General features: G+C 42.9%; 1 protein-coding gene across 7 annotated transcripts in view; it reads left to right on the top strand.

The window, feature by feature from the left end:
• Window positions 1–17,929, top strand: part of CDKAL1 (CDK5 regulatory subunit associated protein 1 like 1) — a 759,164-nt gene that overhangs the window by 685,412 nt on the left and 55,823 nt on the right. For 4 of the 7 annotated variants that reach the window (XM_055263718.2, XM_055263719.2, XM_055263717.2 and 1 more), the window contains one exon: window positions 13,712–15,293. The exons of the other annotated variants lie outside the window; for them this stretch is intronic. In XM_055263718.2, the coding sequence (XP_055119693.1) occupies window positions 13,712–13,903 (192 nt within the window). In that variant the 3' untranslated portion in view covers window positions 13,904–15,293. Of the gene's footprint in view, window positions 1–13,711; window positions 15,294–17,929 lie in introns of those variants that run through there. 7 annotated transcript variants of the gene reach the window in all.

Genomic DNA, 17,929 nt, shown 5'->3' with positions numbered 1-17,929 from the left:
TTTAACTTGTATTTCTCTAATTACAAATGAGGTTGAGCATTTTTTAAAAATATATTTATTGGTTTTATATATATACACATATATATACACATATATATATACATTCAGATTTTCTCTTTAGCAAAGAGTCTGTATAAAAAGTCTTTTGCCCATTTTCTTCTATTGGACGATACTTTTTCATTGATGTTTAGGATTTCCTTTTCTTTTTTTCTTCTGAGTCAGGGTCTTGCACTGTTGCCCCGGCTGGAGTGCAGTGGTGTGATCATTAGCTCACTGCAGCCTTGAAATCCTGGCCTTAGGTGATCTTCCCACCTCAGCCTCCCAAGTAGCTGGGACTACAGGCATGCACCACCATACCCAGCTAGGTTTTATTTTTTATTTATTTATTTATTTTTTTGAGATGGAGTATCACTCTGTCCCCCAGGCTGGAGTGCAATGGCACGATCTCGGCTCACTGCAACCTCTGCGTCCCAGGTTCAAGCAGTTCTCCTGCCTCAGCCTCCCAAGTAGCTGGGATTACAGGCGTGCACTAGCACGTCTGGCTAATTTTTATATTTGTAGTAGAGACAGGGTTTCGCCATGTTGGCCAGGCTGGTCTCGAACTCCTGACCTCAAGTGATCCACCCGCCTCGGCCTCCCAAAGTGCTGGGATTACAGGCGTGAGCCACCACATCCGGCTATTTTTGCAGAGATGGGAACTCGCTATGTTGCCCAGGTTGGCCTCAAACTCCTTGCCTCCAGCAATTCTCCTACTTTGGCCTCCCAAAGTACTGGGACCACAGGCAAGAGACACTGTGCCCAGCTGGGATTTCTTTATGTAGTCTAGAGTCTAATATGTGTGAAGCAAGTGTCTCTTCCCAGTTTGCAACTTGTTAACCTCTCTGGTTAGAACTTTTGTTCTTTTGTTTAGAACTTTGTATATTTTTGTGATTTGTTTAAGAAGTATGTCCTCCCTACCTTGTGGTTAGAAAGGTTTTCCTCCCATATTGTCCTAAAGTTTTTCTAGTCTTTCCTTAGCCAGGTAAATATTTAACATACCTGAAATTGATTTTTAAACATGGTAGGTAGGGGTTAAATTTCATTGTTTTATCTGTGTATAACCAACTGTTCCAGAAAACTTTATTGAAAGTCTATCTTTCCTATTGGTCTTCAATGCCTCTGTTATGAATCAGATTTCTAAGTATGTGTGAATTGGTATCCAGCCCTCTACTTGGCAACTTTTTGTATTAGTTATCTGTTGCTGTGTAACAAATTACTTCAAAACTTAGCAACTTAAAACAACAAACATTTATTACCTCACAGTTTCTGTGGGTCAGAAATCTAGGTGCAGCTTCTCTGGGTGCCCATGGCACAGTACTGCTCCTTTGGCTGCAGTCAGGCTGGCAGCCGAGGATGTGGCCTTAAGTGAAGGCCCAACTGGGGAGGATCTGCTTCTAAGCTCACTTATATGGTGATGGCAGGATTCAGTTTCTCATGGGTTGTTGCATTAAGGTCTTAGTCCTTGGCTGGCTATTGGTCGGAGGCCTCCCTCCATTCCTTCTCCTGTGGGCTTCTGCATAGGGCAGCTCACAGCATGGCAGCTGGCTTCCCTCAGAGCAAGCAAGCAAGCAGAGAGAGAGAGAGATGGAAGCTACAGTACTTTGTAACCTAATTTTGGAAGTGGCATCCATCATTTATGTTGAGTATTAGAAGCAAGTGAGTACATTCAGACCATAGCCAAGGGGAAGGGATTACTACGGGTGTGAATACCAGGAGGCAAGGATCAGTGGGGATCATCTTCAGGGCTGCCTACCATACTTTTATAGTAACATAAGTAATTAAGTTTTTTAATATTAATCTAATTTTCAGTGCCTTTCCATAGGATCATTATTTTTTACTTTTAAAAAACTATCTATATTCAAAATAGAAAGGGAGAATGGGCATGGCTTGGAACAGATTTTTGGAAGAAGGCATAATAGAACTTTGGGAGTGATAGGAAAATATGTAGAGATGTGATCTTTCTTCAGATGGTTGGGTTCAGTTTAGTGTAATTATAGTAAGTACAGTCATCTCTCGGTATCTGTGGGGGATTGGTTCCAGGACCCCCCATGGATACTAAAATTCATGGATGTTTAAGTTCCTTATATAAAATGACATAGTTTTACATATAAACTACCCACATTTTCCCATATATTATCTCTAGATGACTTTTGATATCTAATACAATGCCTACACATCACTTCAGATTCATGGATTCGACATAGTATTCAGTGTGTGACAAATTCAAGTTTTGCTTTTTGGAATTTTGTGGAATTTTTCCCCTGAGTGTTTTCTATTTGCAGTCAGTTGAACTCATGGATGTGGCACCACAGATATGGAGGACCAACTGTATAAACCATGTAATTTTTCCTAACTAGTTTATCTGCATTTTCCAAGCTGCAAAACTATCATGGTGATATGTAGGAAACATTTTACATATTAGCTTATTATTTATGAGATTCTTTGAGATACAGAAAAGCACCTGCCATCTCCTTTATTCGTTTTATGCAGTTCATAGAGCTCAGTGGTGCTAAAACCGTATTTCCAGTGTCATTGAAAATAATACTAAGAACAGGATGAGAGGGTTGTATTGTAATAACAGCTAACATCACACATGGCTTCTTTTTCATTTAAAATACAAACCAAACATCTGCCAACACACTTTCATGGTTACCCAGTTGGAAGGAAACCCTTAGGAACAATTATTTGGAGTTGAATTGATGACTTGAAGATGAAGTTTAATACACCCAATTGTTAATTATGTTTGTCAACATCCTGGCTCAGTGCTTCCTGTGTGCACTGCATGGAATGAGAATGGTTTCGGGTGTGGTTTGAGAGACTATTGAAAAGACTTCATCATCAGTAAAGCATCTTGACCCAATTCACTTTTTATTTCTTCAACTTTGCCACACCTATGCGGCAGCTTTCGTTCATACTGATGCTTATCTCCAGGCACTAATGAGGAATAGATGAGTTCAGGTTTCTGCTGCTATCATGAATGCTGGGATTATAGGCTTCATGGTTCTAAGCGTGCCTCTTGGTTCCTTTTTATGTTAGAGCTCGTGCGTGCATGTATGTGTGTGTTTGCGAGCCCACGTGTACTTGTCCATATATCTTAGGCTGATATTTAGTTAGCAGAAGAGACTTAAATGACAAGTTCTAGAATAATTTCCAAATTTCTAAACTTTGACCCAGTAAATAAGTAACTTGTGTTTTCCTTATGTGTAGTTACTAAGAGAACCTTCTCTACCTACCTCTCTTTGGAGAAAAAATTTAAACAACAATGAGGAAGCAGTAAAGATAAATGTATCTCCAGCTAAGGTGCCAGACCTCTGATAGCATACCTTCTTGGCAGGGCTTACTTTGTGGAATTGGAGAAGTTATACATAAACAAATACCGGTGCACCACTGTTGCCAAAGGTTTCTATGCTGTGTTATTAATTCTAGATCTGGTTCTTCTTTCCTACACCCTCCCCTTATTTTGATAAATGTAACAAGCCAAAAATTAGGAAACAATTATAAGCTCATTTGAATGAATATTTGGTACTAAGCCAAAGATTAAGACAGCTAAAAATGAAGGTATTCAGATAGAAGCCCACAGCTGGAGTGTCGAGAATGCATTACAAAGCCTGAGGGGCTGCCTTTGCTCATTTCTTCTTATGAAGGTCTGATGCAGCAGTTCCTGTTAGGGATGCTTACCTTAGGAGGTGCTTCCTGAAGTTTGTACTGGAGAGATTAAAATATAATTGTGGGCCAGGCATGGTGGCTCATACCTGTACTGCCAGCACTTTGGGAGGCCGAGGTGGGCGGATCACCTGAGGCCAGGAGTTCAAGACCAGCCCAGGCAACATGGTGAAACCCCATTTCTACTAAAAATACAAAAATTAGCTGGGCACGGTGGCACATGCCTGTAATCCCAGCTACTCGGGAGGCTGAGGCGGGAGAGTCACTTGAACCCGGGAGGCAGAGGTTGCAGTGAGCCAAGATCACACCACTGCACTCCAACCTAGATGACAGGGCGAGACTCTATCTCAAAAAATAAAAAAAAAAAGTAACTGTAATAGAGCTAGTTTATAATTTTGTATTCAATACCAGAATTTTTTTCATGGAGGGGAGACAAGGTCTTTCTCTGTCACCCAGGCTGGAGTGCAGTGGTGCCATCACAGCTCACTGCAGCCTCCACCTCCTGGGCTCAAGTGATCCTCCTACCTCAGCCTCCCAAGTAGCTGGGACTACAAGCACACGCCACAACGCCCAGCTAATTTTTGTATTTTTTGTAGAGAGGGGGTTTCGCCATGTTGCCCAGGTTAGTGTAGAAGTCCTGGGCTCCAGCAGTCCACCCACCTTGGCCTCCCAAAATGCTGGGATTACAGGTGTGAGCCACCATGCCCAGCCAATTTCTAGATTCTTTTCTATAGTATACTGTACTGCATAATGTGTGTTTTAAGATTATTTCCTTGCATTGGTCACATATTTGGTTCCAGTAGGTTTTCTGCAGAGCCCATATGTTCAGGCTCGGTGGGGGGAAAAAAGCCTGTTCTAAACTCTAATTTATCCTGAGATCTGGGCTATCAAACAATTTTTTCTTCATCCCTGTTAGATTGCACTTCAAGCTCTAACAGTGCCTCTGAGCCATGAGAAAATTTACACATAAGAAATGTTTTGAAGCCGTTAAAATAAGTTCAGAGCTTAAGAGTTGCTTTCACATCTCTTGAGTCAGATGAAATGCGGGCTTACAGAGAGTAATCATTAGGTGATGGGCAGATGCCAAGCTTTGTTTTTTGATATGATCATCTCTGTCTTTCATTTGGCACTGTTCAAGTCTGCGGGTTGGGCATTCTGAAAGAGAGGGAGCACTGAGACCACTCAGGGGCACATCAGATCTGTTCCTTTGGTAGACGTCAAGGCAGAATTACTCAGAATATAATCTGAAATGCATTTGATCATACAGTAGATAGTTTAATAATTTATGTTCAGACTTATTAGCAAAGCCTTGTGTTTACTCTGCTATCACCAAAATAAGATAAAAACCCATCCGTGATATTAAGATTGAGAGTTTGCAAGTGTGTGTATGTGTGTGTTCAAGTTTAAAATTTTTGTTCATAATTGAAATGACCTGATAGCAATTACACATTTGGGGTGAAAGGGGTAAGGGAAAAATTTCACATGAATAATGTCTGATGTAGAATTTCTCATTCCCAGAATTGAAAGAGAAAGGCTGACAGTATTGTGCTCTAATTGCATGACTGTGTGACAGAGGTCTTATAATGGAAATGTTCTTCCAGAAGAAATTGAAAGGAGCAATTAATTCCAACTTCAATTTGTTGATCCTGTTACATTCCAGTGTACCTATAATGCTGATGGACTATGCATATAACATTGCATTTAACTGACTTCAAGATAAAATACTAGCATTTTTGGTTTGGAGATAATTGGGTACAGCTACTTATATGATATTAAGGAGCTCCCAATTTGGGGAATGTCTAGAAGAATAAAGGAGAAAGATAGCTTGGCACCCTTAATCCCCTGTATGTCCTGGTATCTGGTAATAACATGAAGCCCAGGGACAGGGTTGTCTTGTCAATTCAAGGAAGGGAGCTGGCATGTGGAATATGATTGCATGGCCCTGGTAACACCTGCAGGTGTCAGGGACAGAAGAACTCATTTGGAAGCTGCACCGCAAGATGGGAAGACAGGTGGCAACTCTCTTACAGGGATATCTTTTATTTGAGCAGAACCAGACCAACTGTTCCTCATTAAAACACATTTTGCAACGTGTTCTCATGTGAGCGCATCAAGTGTGTGTGCATGTGTGTGTTCAGAGCATACTCAGCGATGTGCCACCTACAGGTCACATTACGAAGTCGCAACATGGCTCAGAACTGCAAGACAGGTAGCGTGAAATGTCTCTGCATAACTTGCGGCTGACTTTTCTGGAATGGCCTCTATAGGGAAACTCAAAGTAACACCATTACCTCTGAGGTGCAGTGGCAAGTAAAATGGATAAAATCTATTTGGTGGGACTGTTGATCTTGATAGTCATTTTAATAACTATGCAGTGCCTTGCTTTTTCTCATTTATTTATATGGAATTATCAATGTATCTCAGAAGTGTTGCTGTGGGGCTGTACTTAGCATGAGTAAAGCCAGGCCACTCATCTGCTTCACCATTTATACTATCAGAAATTTGGGCAAGTGACTTAAAGAGAGGGTTAACTCCTATTAGCTACTTCATTGAGTAGTTTGAAGGATTAGAGAGCACTTAGAGTCCTGCTAGGCACATGGTGAATGTTCTCTAAATATTCCTGCTTCTTAGTATTTTCACATAGAGCCTATCCTCTGCCTTTCTCACTGAATCCTTGTGCTTCTGGTTCTCCAGCCATGTACCGTATTACAACTTATCAATATTTTGTATGAGAAGGAAGAGGACTCGGAAGAAAGGCCTCTAAACAACATGACTTCCTTCCATTGGAAGCCCAAGCCCATCCAGCCCCCAAGAAAAGAATACTTGTAACTAGGTGAAGAAATGACTGTAGGAGGCAAAGGAATAAGTATAAATGCAAATACCAATTCAGAAAACATTAACTGATCATCTCTTGGGTGCCCTTTCCCTCAGAGTCTTGTCTCTTGGGGCCGAAAGACCTGTGAGCAGGACGCATCTGAAGGCCCTGGAGGCCTGTTTCCTCCCCATTTTCTTAGGAGGCAGCTAGCTCAGCAAGTCTGTTAGCTCAGCAGAAGGAAAAGGCCTTAGCAGAGGCTCAGCCTTGGAGGTTTGCTGTCCTCTTCCCCAGGAAACTTCACGTTCAGCCAGCCACACAGTCTCCTAGAGGCGCCCTGTGCCTTTTTCCTTGTAAACGTGTAGAGCATCACACTTCTGTCAGAGTGTTCTCTTGGGCAGCTAGTTTAGCTCTGCCTGAACTGAGTATGCTTTCTGGTGGGATGCAAGCTTGGGGGCTCACATATGTCAGGAGTGGTAGGCACAGTCATGTCCCCCACCCAAAGATGTCCATATCCTAATCACCTGAACCTCCAACGATGTTACCTTACATGGCAAAAGGAACTTTGCAGATGTGATTAAGATAAGGATCTTGAAATGAGAGGATTATTCTGGGTTATCTAAGTGGGTTCAATGTAAATCACAAGGGTCCTTATAAAAATAACCCTATGATCACCTGAGGTCAAGAGTTTGAGACCAGCCTGACCAATATGGTGAAACCCCATCTCTACTAAAAATGCCAAAATTAGCCAGGCGTGGTGACGTTCGCTACTCGGGAGGCTGAAACAGGAGAATTGCCTGAACCCAGGAGGTGGAGGTTGGAGTGAGCTGAGATCACGCCACTGTACTCCAGCCTGGGTGACAGAGTGAGACTCTGTCTCAAAATAATAATAAGTAATAATAATAATAGTAACCCTATGCTACTGGCTTTGAAAATGGAAAAAAAGGGCCACAGGCCAAGAGATGCAGGCAAATTGTAGAACCTGGAAAGGGCAAGGAATCAGATTCTTCCCCGGAGCCTCCAGAAGAATGCCGCCCAACCATCACCTTGACATAGAACTTCTGACCTCCAGAATTGAAAGAGAAAAAATGCCTATTGCTTCATACCCTAGGTTTGTGGTGTTTTGCTAAAGTAGCAACAGAGAACTCATATAACATGCTGTTTCTCTGCTGGTTTTTCCCTAGTAACCCTATTTCATATTTATACTGTGTAGTATTGGTGATGTATGACTCTTTGTCCCATTTACTTGCCAGTCTAATAAGAAATATAAGAATAGGTAAATGGAGTTCATATGGAAGGGATATTTGCTCCTATATAAAATGTGAACATATGGTAGTAAGTAACAGGTAGCAATGGCAGTATGCATTCAGCTAACACTGGCCCCTCCTAGGTACCAGGTCCTGGGCATCCATTGGAGAGGAAGGCCACCCCTGCTCAGAAGGAGCACGCTTAGGGTGATGCAGGAGCCAGGATCCAGCAGGGTGCTCACCACCGTTGACACGCGCCATGAGGAGGGCCAGCTGACAAGATGAGCAGGCCCACACGGGGTGGGCAGTGGTTGAGACAGGTTTTCCTAAAGCAAGTCCTGTCTTAGTGGAGGCCTGAGCAAGCAGTAACTAGAGGAGGCAGGGGTGGGTGATGGTTTTAGTTTGGAACTTTTCCAGAAGGTGCACTCCGCCGGCTTTACCATCTCAGAACCCAGGGAGTAAGAGGTGCTGACTTCACAATGGACGTAGCTTCTTCCTCAGGGGTTAGTGCTTGTGAGGCTATGCAAGACAGGACATTCTCATCTCAGCGTTGGTAGTAAGTGCTGTGGGAGGCTCTGGCCTTCTCTGTTCTTCAAGCCACACTCCTGTGATGTCACCGTAACAGCAGCCCTTATTGCGAACCTTCTGTATTCCAGGCACTCTGCCTGGCTGTGGGCACATTACTTCTATTCCTTCTGATAACATCCTAAGGTAGATGGCTTTCCTCCTTCACAGAAAGGATAGCCAGGCTTAGAGAGTTTAAACCACCTGCCTCAGATCACATGGCTGTCTGAACCTGCGTTCAGTTTGGTCTGCCAGAATTCAAAACCCATGCTCGTTCATTACAGTGTGTGCCTCTTAATGGTATACGTAAGGAACAAAAATAGCACAGGTCAATTCTATTTTAGAAGCAAGTAAAATAATGACTTTGTAATTTACAAAAAGAATTTCTGAGGACGTTTGCGTTTTTCCTTAGAACCACAAAATACCATGGAGTAAGTTAATCTGAATTGACATTTAAATGTTCAGGACACTTAATCTATATATATCTAATTTAATCCTCATAAAAACCCTATGGTGCACAAATACTAGCAGTATCTCCATTTTACAGGTGAGGAAATGGAGGCAAAAAGAGGATAAAATTTGCCTGAGAATCCTCAGATGGAGCTGGGATTAGAGCCCAGAGCTCGAGGACTTACTGCTCCTAGAACCGGTTCCATCTGTGCCTTGTGGCGTGAAACATGCTCAAGTTAAAAGCATCTCTTTCCTTTCCCCAACAACACGTGCATAACTGCTAGAGACGAAGGAAATAGTTAGAGATAGACTGTTGTTACCATCCCAACTGTCTGTATTTATCTTTAACTGATTGAAATCTGATCCCTAAAGTTTCTGAACATGAAAGTTTTTTTTTTTTTTTTTTTTGAAATTTTGGTATACATACTTGGTTCTGCTTTAACAGATTGATTACTTTGATAGGATTTGATAAGCTACACTTTTGAAAATTAGTAGATTTTTTTTAAGACTTAGCAAGTAAGTAGGTTTAGAAATTAATCAAGGGAGCAGTGAGATTTACAAGGGAAGACAAACCCATGTTAATCAAAGTTAACACAGAATGCACGATGGGAATTTTAGTGCGTCCTTTAGTCTATTATAACAGGATAAATAACTCCTTTTAACAGGATAAATAACTCCATTTAACACATATATAACACCTTTTGCATAAGCAAAGGTCACATCCTGCCTTGTTTCAAATTTCTGTTTTAAAAAAGCATTTCTGAGTAGAATTTGAGTTCTTAAAAATTGTCTGAGTTGACGTTCCAGGTTGTTTTTTTGTTGTTGTTGCTGTTTTTGTTTTGTTTTGTTTTTGAGACAGAGTCTCGCTCTGTCACCCAGGCTGGAGTGCAGTGGCGCAATCTCGGCTCACTGCAAGCTCCACCTCCTGGGTTCACGCCATTCTCCTGCCTCAGCCTCCTGAGAGCTGGGACTACAGGCGCCCGCCACCATGCCTGGCTCATTTTTTGTATTTTTAATAGAGACGGGGTTTCACCGTGTTAGCCAGGATGGTCTCAATCTCCTGACCTCGTGATCCGCCTTGGCCTCCCAAAGTGCTGGGATTACAGGCATGAGCCACCTCACCCGGCCCCAGTTTGTTTTAATAAGCAATAACATTGTTCAAATTTGGTGTATTATACTTTGAGCGATGCAGATATGTATTGAATTTCAGGAACTGACAATCTCGATAAGGTTTTAAAGGTTTAGGGAAGGTCTGAGCCTCTGTTTACTTTCTAGAACTACGCTTGTCGTGTGTGTGTCGAATTTTCTATCGGCTGTTTATAATCACTTCGCCTATAAGCACTTTTTATTACATTATTTTCTATTCATGATCCCTGCTTTCAACTGCTATGGTTGTACATTTACATGTTTGAGCATCTTGGACTTTATGAGAAAGATCTCATATTTCCCATATTTCTAAACTACTTTTTCTTAAGTATCTCAGTGGTAGTGACAATTGAAATGTACAAAGCTAGCTGGCTACTGATTATTACTCTGTCATCTGAGAAACTTTTTAAATATTATGTTTAAAAATAGTATCATCAAAATCCTTTTATCAAGATCTTGATTTGGTAAAAGGTGAAAGTAATAAAAGGGCACAGTGCAATAGAGACTGTGCATTTACCCTCTCCTGCTCCACAGTCACGCTCCCGCCTTGATCCTCAACAGAGTGGCACATCTTGTGGCTGCATATGCATGCTTCTGCTTGTCCGCAGGATGCAGGGTGCAGACTTGTCCAGCAGGCACAGGAGGAAAGCTCAGCACCAAAATACCTTTTATGAATCAGTTATGTTCAAATGTGTTAAACGTCTGAGGGGTGGAGAGAAAAAAGGATGCCCGAGGAAGAATGACTGAACTTAACATGACCACAAATAATCCTCTCCGGTAGTTTAATAGGTAACTTTATTTTGAACAAAATTTTATGACAGATGAGTTGAAAGGAGAAGAAATTTTCTGAAATTATCATCAGAAGTCAAAGAGTTTTGCTTTTATTTTAACCCAGGCCAAGAAGGTGCAGTACCTGCACTGCTTCATGAAACAAAAAACAAAACGTATTATCAACCCAACTAAATGCTTAAGACTTTAAGACTCACCTAGTCCTTCCCCAGGTCAGCCTGACACCTGGCCTGGCACCACTAATCATGGCACAGGTTCAGAACCAAGGTCAAGTATTCCGAACTGGGGATAGGGAAAAGGGTGGATTTTCCCTGAAGCTCATGTAGCCAGTTTCAGGGTCTCTCAATTTGAGGGGCCCCTTCCAAGACCCTGTACCTAATTTTGTATTATTTTTGTCTTAAAGAGAAGGCTTCAGGACCCACAAAATCTGGGTCCACTCCTGGGTGAGGCTATCTGTGAACCTCCTGAAGACAGAGTGTGGGCGAGCCTGTGTGGATATGTAAATGTGCTTCCATATTTTTCTGGAAGGGTCTATAGTCTTCTCAAAGCCATCTATGACTTACAAAGGTTAAAGAACTCAGGCCTCAGAGAAATTAATCAACCTCTTAATTCTGGTCTTATAAAACCACACTTATTAAGTGATGGTTTAATTGCTAGAGGCAACAATTTGTGACTCAAGTAGAATAGCTTCCTGAATATATCACAGGACACGTTGGTCACCAGAGACATAGATGAGAATGTTCATGATGGTTGCTTATCTCATTGGAATACACACTCTCATATTATTCATTCAATCCGTCACTAAGCACTTACTGAGTACCTGCTCTGTGACTGCATCCTGCTAGGTTCCAAGATTTCAGAGATGAATTAGGCAGACTCGCCGCTTTTGAGGAACTCACATAGTTCCTATCAATTCAACTGAAGGACTCTGCATTCTTTCTCCAGGTTCCCACATATAGGTGAGTGCTGTCCTTGAGATCTTGAGGCTATTTTAAATTGAAATGGAAGCTCTTCAGCATAGACCTCACTCCAAAATGTTACACAAAAAGCCAACCTCAGAAGAGAGCTGTCTCCTGGGGACAGGGACAGGTCTGGGTGCACCACTGAGCTCCAGCTCTTGCCTCCCCCTGCCATGGGAAGGATGGTCCCATTCTGTCCAGCTGTGTGCCTCCTTATGAAGGACTCAGAGTGCAGGGAGACCAGCAGGATATCGGCCCAGATACCTGAGAAGTGCAGCAGTAAATAATGCTTCGACTGTCACTACGGTTGAGAGACTTTTCCTTGTGACTAACAGCTTTGTTAATTCTGCTGTTAGCCTTCTACAGACAGAGCAAGAATTCTTCCCACAATCACATATAAATAGGAGCCTGTGGAAACTGGGCTGTAGAAGTTGTTTTCATTTCCCCATTCCTATTCTTTGTGTCTTGCATTACCCAATCCTTTGAATTCAAATCCTATTGATTCTACATCAAAAGTCTGTTGTTCCCTCTGCCTTCATCCTGATAGAGGTCCTCATTATCTCCCATTTCATCTGTTGCTACAACTTACCACTGGATTTTCTACCCCATTCTCCTGCATCCCTTCAGTCCACCCCACACATTCCTGTTCGTGTTACCTTCTGCAAAGCACCATTCCAGTGTCTCTCCTGTGCATGGTGAGATGCAGCTTCCCAAACAGAAGCCAAAGAGGTACCAGGAGGTTGCTAGAGAGCTTGGAAGGGAAGACTGAGCAAAGTACCATGGTTGGTCCAAGATACTTTGTGCTTCTGTGGATTTCCTGTCCTGTCCTGCACCGCCTCTGGGCTGCCCCTCCGTCCTACCATTTTTCCTTCCATCGGCATTTCTCATCTGACCCTTCCACACACCTCCTTCCATCTCTCAAAATGTTATTCAGGTTTCAACAGGGGAGTCCCATATTATCGGAGGAGGCACCGATTCTGAAGCAGGTACACGAGGTGAAAATATCATAAATTGCGCTTCAAAACTAGAGCCACCCTGAGAATAGCCAGGTGCTCCTCTCTCCACTTCCCTGGACACCAGCTAAGAAGCCTGTGAACAGAAACCACTGAGAAAAGCAGCACAGTCAGGTCTGCAGCTTCTCAGCTCTGCCCAAGCAGGGTTTCCCAACCCGTTCTGTGTCTGGCATGAAGAGAAAATGATTGATAGTATTTGTATGGCACACAAGGTACTTTGAGGGGGCTGAGTGTGGGGTCATGTGGGGTGGGTCACTCTTGGCACAGCCCTCCTGTGGCAGCAGACCAGCTGGGAATCTTTGTCCTAGGGATGTGTTTGTTTGCTGAATCAAGTGGCTTCCATGGTTGTTTGTTTGTTTTTGAGACAGGGTCTCGCTCTGTTGCCCAGGCTGGAGTGCAGGGGCACAATCTTGGCTCACTGTAGCCTTCGCCTTCCAGGTTCCAGCAATTCTCCTGCCTCAGCCTCCAGAGTAGCTGGGACTACAGGCACCTGCCACCACATCCGGCTGATTTTTATATTTTTAGTGGAGACAGGGTTTCACCACGTGGGCCAGGCTGGTCTCAAACCTCTGACCTCAAGTGATCAGCCCGCCTTGGCCTCCCAAAGTGCTGGGATTACAGGCTTGAGCCACCACCCCTGGCCCATGGTGTTTCTTTGTCATTCTTCCATTGCTGAGAAGATATGGTTGCATCTCTCTAAGAGTTAAATATGTCTGTGGTATGACTCTACTTTACACAGATTCTACCCTTCATGAATTCTGCCTTGATTTTCTGTAAACACGGCCCGTCTTTGTCATACAGTTTATGTGTAGTCTGGAGTCACGAACTTGGCCTGGCCCTTCAAGGAAAGGAACTGACTCATTCATACCTACCTTGGGGCCACCTGGCCCATGGTGGGTGTTCAAATGTGTCTCTGTTGAAGGAGTACATAAAAGGCGGCACCTTCTGGAACCCATTACTCGACTGATATCACAACAGGGCTTTCTCTGCATCTAAAAATAATTTTTTCCTCTGTTTCTCTCTTTATAGGACTTCAGAAATGGGCTTGGGAGCCAGCTGAGTTCAGGATCCCACACCTCTGCTGCATCTCAGTGTGACTCAGCGAGTTCCAGAATGGTGCTGCCCATGCCAAGGCTGCATCAAGACTGGGCGCTGAGGATGTCCGTGGGCTTGGCTCTGCTGGCTCTTCTTTTTGCTTTTTTTGTCAAGGTCTATAATTAGAATACAACTAATTGAAGCATCTGTAAAGAAGAATACATTTCTAATTAAAATCTTCAATGAACAGGAAAGCGACACCTCCGTTCTCCAAGGGCAATAATTTGTACTGGTCATGCTGCCTCCTCTTCAGCCACTCTTCTTAATGAGGCTCCCCCTGTCTCACATTGAGTTGGGCCCATTGGTTATTTGACCTAAAACCTAATCACGGCTACCATAGCACATCCTTCAAATTAAACTGCTTTTGGTTTACTTTTAGCAAGAAACGCAAGCGGTTGCATTTTTGTTTGTTTGTTTCTATCTCCAATCTTTAAGTCAGAACCTAATTGTACAGTGGCTCTGGCCATCTTTTCCTCATGTGGAAGAATTTTCTATCTTTAATAAACTTTTTCTTTTTTTTTTTTTTCCAGATGGAGTTTCGCTCTTGTCGCCCAGGCTGGAGTGGTGCAGTGGTGCGATCTCAGGTCACTGCCACCTCTGCCTCCTGGGTTCAAGCGATTCTCCTGCCTCAGCCACCCAAGTAGCTGGGATTACAGGCATGCACCACCAAGCCCAGCTAATTTTTTTGTGTTTTTAGTAGAGAGGGAGTGAGTTTCACCATGTTGGCCAGGCTAGCGTCAAACTCCTGACCTCAAGTGATCCGCCCGCCTCGGCCTCCCAAAGTGCTGGGATTACAGGCATGAGCCACTGCGCCCAGCCTCTTTAATAAACATTTTTAAGTGCATCTTCCCCTTCAGGCTTTGTTTGGAGTCCCAGTGCTACAAACATTGTATTTTTCACAGCAGATGTGTTCCTGAAAAGTGTATAGAAACCTGTTCTGGGAACTTGAATGCTTTTGGAATGCACGGGGAGAGTCTGCCAGCTAAAGGACTCCTGGCAACATTCTGTGAAATATGAAACTGAAAAACTGATTTGTCGAAAACAAATTGTGCCCATTTTCTCACATTTTTGATCCATTAGGGTTTTTGTTGTTGTTGTTTGTTTTGTTGTTGTTGGTTTTTTTTTTTTTTTTTTTTTTTTTGAGTCAAGGTCTCACTCTGTCACCCTGGCTGGAGTGCAATGGCACTATCTTGGCTCATTGCAGCCTCGACCTCCTGGACTCAAGTAGTCCTCCTACCTCAGCCTCCCTAATAGCCAGGACTACAGGCACATACCACCATGCCCAACTAATTTTTTAATTTTTTGTAGAGATGAGTGTCACTATGTTGCCCAGGCTTGTCTGGAACTCCTAGCCTCAAGCAGTCTTCTCGCCTCAGCCTCCCTAAGTGCTGGGATTACAGGCGTGAGCCACTCCACCCAGCCCAGATTTAATGTTTTTATTTCCACCTGCCATCACTGGTCTTTACTAAGTGAAGTGACTTCTTTAACAATAAATGGAATTGGTATACTAAGCAAATCCTATGTTTTTCCGAATTTATTTGGATTGCATAGGCACAGGAAAACCAGGTACCTTGGTAACCACAGGATATTTTCCATCTCGAAACCCATACCCCTCTTCAGCTCTTACATTTAACTCAAAATGTTTGTGTTTTGTGTGTCTTTTAAGGAACCCAAATTAAAATTCAGTCATGTCCTAGTTGGTAAATTATAAAATAATATATATGCTTTTAGTGTTAGCACATTTCTCCCAGAACTGGTATGTGCTTCTAAGAGGTGCTCACATTTCGAATGCAAAAATCCGCCTGTGCTGCTTCTAGTCCTGCAGCGAAACATCCACTTGGGAGCACCCCTCACTTCTTAGCAGGAATGGGGAGAAGAGGATAAGAACCTGCCATGTGCCTCCTTCTTGAGCTCTCTGCAGTCATTTCTTTGTTAATAAACAGTGGGTTCCATTGTGGTGCTCATTTAACAAAAACCTAGCAGAGATAAAAATGCCATCCAAAGCCTAGAGTTGCACTAGATCAGACATAGAGAAAGCTTTACACCTATAACTGATTGGAGACAAAAAGGATTTTTTCTACCTCCCTTTTCTGACTCTTTCCCTACTCTTTTCCTCACTCCCTCATCTGTTTATTATTTCCTCCCTTCTACCTCTATGCTGTCCTCTCCTTTTTTCATTTTTTTCTTCCTATAAGAGAATGATACACCCAGTCATCCAAATTCCCACCCCTGCTGCCCTCACCTACCATGGCATGGATCTTCAAGGATCGTTTCAGCTGTACAGGATTCTCCCTACTTCCTGCCGTGACTGTTATTTACCCTTAATTTGGCTGCAGCTTCACTCTGCTGTTTGACCCAGAAAGGGACCAAGGCCACTGCCTGCAGCAGATGCTGGACCTTCCTGATATCAGTCTCCATACTGGTGACCAGTTGGTGAGAGGGGTAGCAGTGTTCTCGAAACCCAGGGTTTTTCTTCCCCCTATGACCTCCATCTACAGGGAGGAGGAGGGAGGTAGCAGAGAAGGATGCAGTGCGAGTCAAAAACAGTTCTCTTAAGCACTGGACTCTGAATGGGGCAGAGTCTGGGAAGCACGGGAGCAAGTGTGATCATCAGTAGAGCTGTTACTTTTCCAGCCCTTCTCCTTCCTGCCCACAGTGCAGCTGCACTTCTCCCACCCTATTGAAGTTAGGCATGAAATGTGAAATGTGAGCGGAAGGGTCATGTCCTTCTTCGGGGCAGACATGTTCAGAGCTGGTGTACGGTTTACCGTGTGCTCTTCCCACTGCTATGGTGATGCTGGACCCTTATGTCAGAATGACGCCTCCCCGACCCTGGGTCCCTGAGTTAGTACAATGTGTAGGGCTCCTGGCCAGCATGTGCTAGACAGGCATCAGGAGCCAGAAATATATTTTGGTTGTGTTAAGCCATCGGCATCTGGGGGTCGTAGCCATAGCATACATAACCTGATTTACACAAAGTGTCAGCCATGATAGGATGCTTGACCAGCAGATTGTAAATGTAATTGTTATGTTTTCTTTGTATGCTTTTGTATGCTTTGCATTAGTATCAAGGTGTGTGTGTGTGTGTGTGTGTGTGTGTGTGTATACTTCTCTGATGAGAAGGAAACCTATGAAGCGATCTTTTCAATGCTTTGGCCAATTTTTTTCTTAAACTCTTTATTCGAATAAAACATACTTATGAAATGGACATAAATCATAGGGACACAGGGATTTTTAAAAACTGAGCAAACATTGTAGCCAGCACCAGGAGGCTCCCTATGCACCCTCCTAGCCATTAAGTCTGCCCCCCAAGGAGTAACCAGTATCCTTATTTCTAACATTTACAGATTGATTTGCCTGATTCTAAACTGTCTGTAAGTGGAATCATGTAGTATGCACTATTTCATGTCTACCTTCTTTTGTTCTACAGTGATTGTGAGATACATCCAGATTATTGTGTGTAGCAGTAATTACTTCACGTTCATTGCTGAACAGTATTTCAGTGTATGAGTACACCACATTGCCTTTGTTCATTCTACATTTGAGTTCTTTCCAATTTTTTGTCTATTATGAATAATGCTGCTATAAACATGTTTTGGTAAGCGTTTATGTGATGATGTGATGAGTACATGTCTAGGGGTGGAATTGCTGGGTCATAGCATTTGCATATGTTCAGCTTAGATGCTGCTAAAGGGTTTTTTGAAGTGATTGTACCAATTTACATCCCCACCAGCAGTTGACGTGAACTCTGCCATTCTCCCACTATTTTTTCTCTTTGGACCTTAGATATTCTTCAGCAGACCTTGTCTCTGCTGTCTCCCTTCCGCAAGTCATTCCTATTTTAATAGTAATGATAGTATTGACAACCATTAACTGTCTAGTCCTTAAATGAAATGCACTGGATGTTATACTTTGCACTTAAGAGGTGGTAATCAGTCCTGAAGAAAAAAATTTTGAGGTACGTATTGTTATTCCCATCATACTGAGAAGAAAATCTAAAACTCAAAAGACTAAGTAACTTGTGCAAGAGGCACAGAGCTATTAAGTTTGGAGGCAGGACTGGTACACAGCCTGACTCCAAAGCATATACTCCTCTTCTGTAAACTCCTCCTGCTCCTCTGTCCCATCTTTGACTTAAACTTGACCTGTGCC

The sequence above is a fragment of the Symphalangus syndactylus genome, chromosome 23 (genome assembly GCF_028878055.3).
Source record: "Symphalangus syndactylus isolate Jambi chromosome 23, NHGRI_mSymSyn1-v2.1_pri, whole genome shotgun sequence".
Lineage (NCBI taxonomy): Eukaryota > Metazoa > Chordata > Mammalia > Primates > Hylobatidae > Symphalangus > Symphalangus syndactylus.
The sequence above is the reverse complement of the archived record's forward strand: the minus strand, read 5'-3'. Positions and strand labels throughout refer to the sequence as shown.